The 7,617-nt window shown below is 41.9% G+C and overlaps 1 protein-coding gene across 1 annotated transcript; it reads right to left on the minus strand.

Moving 5' to 3' along the window:
* Nucleotides 1–1,089: 1,089 nt before the first annotated feature.
* On the minus strand, nucleotides 1,090–6,267 carry mesd (mesoderm development LRP chaperone). The gene is made up of 3 exons (XM_029657496.2): nucleotides 6,086–6,267; nucleotides 5,224–5,456; nucleotides 1,090–1,674 (listed from the first exon to the last, which is right to left on the minus strand). Exons 1-3 carry the CDS (start codon nucleotides 6,242–6,244, stop codon nucleotides 1,410–1,412), a joined length of 657 nt encoding a protein of 218 aa, XP_029513356.2. The 5' UTR covers nucleotides 6,245–6,267; the 3' UTR covers nucleotides 1,090–1,409.
* Nucleotides 6,268–7,617: the final 1,350 nt, after the last annotated feature.

The raw sequence follows: 7,617 nt of genomic DNA on the forward strand, positions 1-7,617 counted from the left end.
ATGGGGCTATGAGTCTGTAGGGACAGGCAGATAGTCATGTAGAGTCCACCGCGTTATGGGGCTATGAGTCTGTAGGGACAGGCGTAGAGTCCACCGCGTTATGGGGCTATGAGTCTGTAGGGACAGGCGTAGAGTCCACCACGTTATGGGGCTATGAGTCTGTAGGGACAGGCAGATAGTCATGTAGAGTCCACCACGTTATGGGGCTATGAGTCTGTAGGGACAGGCAGTCATGTTGAGACCACCGCATTATGGGGCTATGAGTCTGTAGGGACAGGCAGATAGTCATGTAGAGTCCACCACGTTATGGGGCTATGAGTCTGTAGGGACAGGCAGTCATGTTGAGACCACCGCATTATGGGGCTATGAGTCTGTAGGGACAGGCACATAGCCCCATAACGCAGTGGACTTAACATTTGTTGCTCCTTCCAAGACTAATTTGTTCACCCCCCCCCTTCAGGGATGTGTCAGACAGCCACGCCAGAATAAGAAGTGTGAGAAATGGAAAGATGAGGAGGAAAATAGGTAAATAGTAACAGAGGGAATGTCTCCGTTCACACATATTACTCCCCCAAAAAGCAACCCATTAACTTAACAGGACTGACAAAGGAAATCATTTTATTCTGTCATTTATTGAAGATCCATGTACAACGTGACCACTGCAATTATATGCTACAAGTCAATACTGAACTCAACTGTATTATTGAAGGTGAAGACAAGAAATCAACAATCAAAAAGAATCACAGTCATCTATGTGTGTGTCCCAAATAGAACTCATGACCTGTGTAGTGCAGTACTAAATCAGTGCTTTTGGCACAGGTAGGAAAATCAGTTTGTGCTCAAATCATTTCCTTTACTTATTACTTATGTTTTATTGGAATAATGAAATACAATGCCTCTAACAAATGCACTGGAAAACAATGACAAAAAGTCATATTGAAGCACTGGTTGGATTCAGAAATGGTTTCAAAATAAAAAATGTCACATTGTAAAAGAGACAAGTCATCGACAAGCCATTCAAACATTTTGACCTTCAGACTCAGTGACAGGTGTGTAAAATAAACCATAAACCTCAAAACTACACTAACATCTGCTCTGAGGTCAGTCATTGACCCTGACTTTAATAGGTTTGAAAGAGTATACAGTGCCACAAACTGTCTTGTGCTGAGTCACCGTTGAACCTCTCTCCAAGTCCCTTCCCCTAGCCTCTACCACCTCAGTGTCTGTAGATCTGTGGCAGCTCCATAAAGCCTGATTGAAAGGCTAGGTAGTAGTCAGACGCATCTTTCTTCTACCCATTGGCCTCAGATCTGCAAATACTAAAGTAAAATAAACTAGGTGGTGTTGCTGGTCTGGACGGGTCTTGTGATTGTTCTGCCAATCCCATCTCTCTCTCCATCATCAGCCAATCACAGTTCAACCTTGTCTTTACTCGCTCTGTTGCCGTCCAGGTCGGGTTTCTTGCCCTCCGACTTCTTCTTGCCCTTCTTTTTGGTGTTCACTTCGTTCTGCTGCTTGGCGCTGTCATCTTTCTTGGCGGCCTTCCCGGGGAACACCTGGCCTTCCACGGTGACCTCGGCGCAGCGCTCCTGGGCCACCAGGAAGTCCTTGACCTCCCACGCGAAGCTGCCATCTCGCAGCATGAAGATGACCCGGTTGGAGCCCACCACGAACCTACAGTACAAGGGGAGAGGAGGGACAACATGGGACATTAGCCAAAGTCTAAAGTCTGGGAATAAAGAAACCTGCAAAAACTACATTTATTTTTTACAATAATGAACTAATGTACTGTCAACATTTTGTTTGGTTACGTAGAGTATTAGTGTACTTTGTTCAGGGTTGCAAACTTTACGGGGAATATCCATGGGAAGTTTGCTTAAATTCAGCAAAAATGTTAGCTTATAACAGTGAACCTTTTTTGTGGGATACACAAGGCAATTCTAGGTTGTGTGGCATATTTTGGTTAAAATATCCCCAATTCAATGGAATTGCAACCCTCTGCATGCACAGTGCATTCTCCCATCACATGTACAGCTGATTCTCAAGATCTTGCAAACTAATGACATGCTATTGAGCCCACACTACTAGACTGTCTGACCCAAGGACTACAGTTGAAATCGGATGTTTACATACACCTTAGTTTAAATGTATTTGGCTCAGTTTCACAATTCCTGGCATTTAATCCAAGTAATAATTCCCCGTCTTAAGTCAGTTAGGATCACCACTTTATTTTAAGAATGTGAAATGTCTGAATAATAGTAGAGAATTATTTAGTTCAGCTTTAATTTCTTTCATCACATTCCCAGTGGGTCAGAAGTTTACATACACTCAATTAGTATTTGGTAGCATTGCCTTGCTTGCACACGCTTTTTCAGTTCTGCCCACAAATTTTCTATAGGATTGAGGTCAGGGCTTTGTGATGGCCACTCTAATACCTTGACTTTAATGTCCTTAAGCCATTTTGTAACAACTTTGGAAGTATGCTTGGGGTCATTGTCCATTTGGAAGACCCATTTGCGACCAAGCTTTAACATCCTGACTGATGTCTTGAGATGTTGCTTCAATATATCCACATAATATTCCGTGATATAAAATATTCTATTTTTGTTTCATCAGACAAGAGGACATTTCTCCAAAAAGTACGATCTTTGTCCCCATGTGAAGTTGCAAACCGTAGTCTGGCTCCCAAGGATGAACCAGACTTGTGGAGGTCTACAATTTTTTTCTGAGATCTTGGCTGATTTCTTTTGATTTTCCCATGATGTCAAGCAAAGAGGCACTGAGTTTGAAGGTAGGCCAACTTTGAAGGTAGGTCAACTTAGTGTATGTAAACTTCTAACTCACTGGAATTGTGATACAGTGAATTATAAATGATCTGTCTGTAAACAATTGTTTGAAAAATGACTTGTGTCATGCACAAAGCAGATGTCTTAACTGACTTGCCAAAACTATAGTTTGTTAACAAGAAATGTGTGGAGTGGTTCAAAAATGAGTTTTAATGACTCCAACCTAAATGTATGGAAACTTCTGACTTCAACTGTACATGTTTTCTGGTAAGTTGATTACATTGCTGGGTGGGGTGAATATATTTTATATGACAAACATGAGTTTTTGTTAACTAGTAAATAGTAGCCTACAGCAAAGTGTTGAAATCATTTCTAACTTGTTAACAATTTCTGCTAGTTAATTTTTGCTACCATGTGGGTTTTAACTTGCTTGAGCCTGCTAACAGAGTGTTAATTCACCCGTTTCCATACATTTCATTTAAAAAAATGTATCTTACAAAAGGAGTTGTTTAATCTAACTGCTTAACTATTTATCTGTACATGGAATTGTATTTGTTTTTTTTTTACTCATTTTTTTTCTAATCTTTACAGGAAAATGCCACGGGCACCATCTGATGTGTGGAGACATTTCACTGCAGCTCCCGATTAAACTAATCAATTGATTAGTTTAATCAGGTGTGATGGCACTAAACTGGGACGAAACTAGCAGTCAATGATGGCAGTCTCTCCAGGAGCAGAACTAAGGCTCATCTATTTTTAACATTAGAGCCTACCTCTGGATGTCAAAATGGACTATTTGGTTGTAAACTAGCACACCTGATTTAATTAGTCGTCAATGGCTTGTTGATTAGTTGACCATTAGAATCATGCCAGGGGCCTAGAGGTGGACAGGAGGGCACCAGGCATATCAGTATAGCCTTTCCCACTGTGGAAGGAAGAAGAAGAAGCAGCAGCAGCTTCATGAACTGCTATGAAGCACAGCCAGGTGAGAGGATTAGCCTTCCACACATGGTGACTTGATGGAACCAACCAGACTCGGAGCGACGCGCAGTGATGGCAGCGAGTGTTGAGGATGCAGCGATGAAGGAAATGGAGAGAAGGTTGGAGAAGCTACAGATGCACTAGAATGTGATCAATATGGGTGATCGTTCTGATGATATGGAGCGGGAGGATGAGGTTCAAGGACCTGAATGGTCTGTAGTGGAAAGTAATAGGAAAAAGAGACCAGGCTACTGAAAGCAGTGGTGCTTCCAGTGCAGAGAGCATGAAGAGGGTGGGAACAAGAGTAATGATGTGTCGAAGTGGAAAGTTGTGGTGGTGTTTGATGTGACACCCTATCCCATTAATCAATGCCGTAAAGAAAGAGGTGAAGTCAAACTAGTCCGATTCATTGGAAATGATAAGACTGCTAACATTCTATGCAAGCCATGCTTAGCAGGGGAACATTCTGATAATGGAAACTCTCCATTGGAAGTTTCCATGGCTGAGCAGCCACACACAATTCCAAGCGTTGGCTGGAGTGGTGTAAAGCTTGACGGCATTGGACTCTGGAGCAGTGGACACGTGTTCTCTGGAGTGATGAATCACGCTTCACCATCTGGCAGTCCGACAGACGAATCTGGGTTTGGCGGATGCCAGGAGAAGGCTACCTGACCGAATGCATAGTGCCAACTGTAAAGTTTGGTGGAGGAAGAATGGTCTGGGGCTGTTTTTCATGGTTCGGGCTAGGCCCCTTAGTTCCAGGGAACTCTTAACGCTATAGCATACAATGACATTCTAGACAATTCTGTGCTTCCAACTTTGTGGCAACAGTTTGGGGAAGGCCCTTTGCTGTTTCAGCATGACAATACCCCCATGCATAAAGCCAGGTCCATATAGAAATGGTTTGTCGAAATCGGTGTGGAAGAATTTGACTGACCTGCACAGAGCCATTTTGAGAACATTTTATACAAAAAAATGTAATATATATATATATATTTTGTAAAAATAAACAGAGATAGGGCTGGACAATATGGCCTAAAAATCCTACTGTGCTGTGTCAAAGGACACTGATAGTAAATCATACTGACTTCATAGCTTCCATTGGAAAGGTTATCACCACGACTCAGATTGTGGAAAGCAGAAATGCCAGGTTGAAGATTATTGTGGATATGACAACAGAGCTAACGTGGGTAACAGATGTTAGTCAACATGATTTTTGAAATGCTAAATAATCCTAAAGATAGATTATGTCAGCATGACAGAGAAAGTTTGAAGAGCTTGGGAGGGTTTGTTATAAGTTAGTAGGGATTTATTTGTTTACATATAAAAACAATCTTAGTAGTACAGACTTAGGCCAACTGTGAAATAGCGCCCACTCCAGCACAGCAGGTTTGCAGGCCATTATACAATAAGAAAGGTTTGAGAAATGCTGCATTAGACTAAAGTATAGGCCTACCTCTGAATGTCAAAATTGGCATTGAAGAGGCTGCTCTGCCACAGACTGGTCACCTCCTCAGTTTCCTTCTCCGTAGGCTCTCCCTCCACCGTGGCAAACACCATCAGAGTTTTCCCCTTCTTCGACATCTTCAGCAGCTCCTCAGGCTTGGAAGCATCCACCTTGGAAAAGTCGATAGGCGGGGGGGACCGCCTGTGCTCAGGGAGGTCGCCCTCCTCGATGTCATCGTCTTTCTGAAAGAAGTGGGGAGGAAGAGATATGACTGAGTTCTAGCTATTACACAATGAATGATATCACTGACTACAAGTACTTCAGTAATGCAACAGCAAAGCTATTCATTCAAATAGGAACAGAATAGTAAATTGGCTATCCTATTTAACTAGTTAGCTAGATAGACAAAGAAAGTTTAGTGTGGAGAGCATTGCTTGCTGTTTGGGGTTTTAGGCTGGGTTTCTGTATAGCACTGTGACATCTGCTGATACATTCGATTGATGGATGAATACCCAGCTGCAAAGAATATATCACGTGAAACAGGATGAGTTCCTGGTTAGCTAGCTAGCTCACTCATTAACCAACATAACGTTAGCTAACTTAGCAGGTCAAGGTTTGCTAGTTACGTTATATAATACAATTGACTATAGCTATGATGCTGCATTACAGCTATACCTTATCAGGAAGGATCAATAGTTTGGGGCTAGTAGCTATCTAGCAAGCTACGAAGATCATTGTGATCAGACGGAGATTATGTTGAGCACGTTAGTTAGCTAGCTTTCTGATTAGCCATTTAGTTAGCCGAGTTGCTAGCCAGCTGTCTGAGTAACTGAAAAGTAGCTATTAACCGAATTAAAAACGTGTTGTTTACCTCCCATTCTTCCAAAAGCCGTGCCATATCAGCATCATTGTAATCCCGGATATCTTTCTTCTTCTTGGGCTTGTTATTTTGACCGTCCGTTGCTAAAATACATATCAAATACGTACAAAGCAAAAGCACAGCACATCCCCACCTGAAGTCCGCCGCCATGCTTACAGATGGTGAACGGTGATTGGCTGAGAGTCTTTCTTCGGAGGACGTGACGAAGGAAAGGGGAATTGGTTACAATAAAATCACGTATATAAAACCTGGATTGCTACTGCTATAGAGGGGTTGGTTGTTTAGCAACAAAACCGACGTGTGCTCAGCTATGGGGCAAAACAGACGGGGCTGGCTTAGATTGTTGAAACATGTCATCTATATTTAGTTAATGTTTATTGAAAACATAAATGCATTTGCACAATGAGCACTTGTTGTCTCAGTAGCTATGGGTGGGTAAAATCACTGGGAAAGCCAAGCCAGATAAAAAAAAAGTATTACAACCTATGTTGTGATAATTGTGTTGTTTACTCTATAAATCCTGTTAGTTCATATGCCTTGCCGCTGTGATATATAAGCCTAAGGCCGAGACAATAACAATGGACAACGACAAAATAAATTCAACTACACCTTTGTTTCGTCACACAACCGGAGAGCAACCTCTGTCCTGTGAAGTCCACAAACATATTGCATCTAACAAACTAACATGATTTACAGCATGGTCAAGCAAGTTACAGTTTCCAACATTTTCGGACTACTAAACAACTACTGATTTAGAACCACAGAGAGTTATTGCAAGTCGCAAAGAAAAAATGAGCTGCCTTCACTATTCCAGCAACATTTCAACTTCAACATTTCAACATCATCAAATCACCTCTGTAATCTAATACAGTGACAACTAAAAGATACCAAAAACAATGTAGTCCATCTGAATATGATGTGGCTGTCCATGGTTCTGATGTGTGTGTGTGTGTGTGTGTGTGTGTGTGTGTGTGTGTGTGTGTGTGTGTGTGTGTGTGTGTGTGTGTGTGTGTGTGTGTGTGTGTGTGTGTGTGTGTGTGTGTGTGTGTGTGTGTGTGTGTGTGTGTGTGTGTGTTCGTGCAAGTAGAAAAAACATGTTGATTCACCCTACTTGTAGAGAAACGGCAATACCATCCTCCTCTCTTTTTGTTGATGAAACGGTCTATGACTGTCATATACACACTTTTAGTTTTTGTTGTCCTCGGCTTCCTGGCTGAAATGCTTTCTCACCTAACTTGCTTCAATGGGCAATGATGAGCCAGCTAGTTAACATTAACCTACTACATCTAGCTACATATTGAACTTCCATCCTCTCAGGCCAGGGGCACAATGTATGCATTTATGGTTGGATCAGAATCGGCATTATAATCATTGGCCAGTATGGAGAATTAAGTAAAACCACAAGTCCAAATCGATATCTCCATCCATTGCTAATTTAGGAAAGGGACAATTTTAGCTAGCTAGCTAGCTAGCCACCAGAGGACAACAACACAATGAGATTCAACAATTCAAATGATTTCAGT

The sequence above is a fragment of the Oncorhynchus nerka genome, linkage group LG27 (assembly GCF_034236695.1).
Source record: "Oncorhynchus nerka isolate Pitt River linkage group LG27, Oner_Uvic_2.0, whole genome shotgun sequence".
NCBI classification, from domain to species: domain Eukaryota; kingdom Metazoa; phylum Chordata; class Actinopteri; order Salmoniformes; family Salmonidae; genus Oncorhynchus; species Oncorhynchus nerka.

Bases quoted from the DNA above. Each gene is read 5' to 3' on its own strand.
- mesd (XM_029657496.2), bottom strand. From the start codon at position 6,244: ATGGCGGCGGACTTCAGGTGGGGATGTGCTGTGCTTTTGCTTTGTACG. The intron at 5,457-6,085 runs GTAAACAACACG...CACTTCTTTCAG, and splicing joins GGCTTTTGGAAGAATGGGAG to AAAGACGATGACATCGAGGA. The intron at 1,675-5,223 runs GTAGGCCTATAC...CTTGTACTGTAG, and splicing joins GCCAATTTTGACATTCAGAG to GTTCGTGGTGGGCTCCAACC.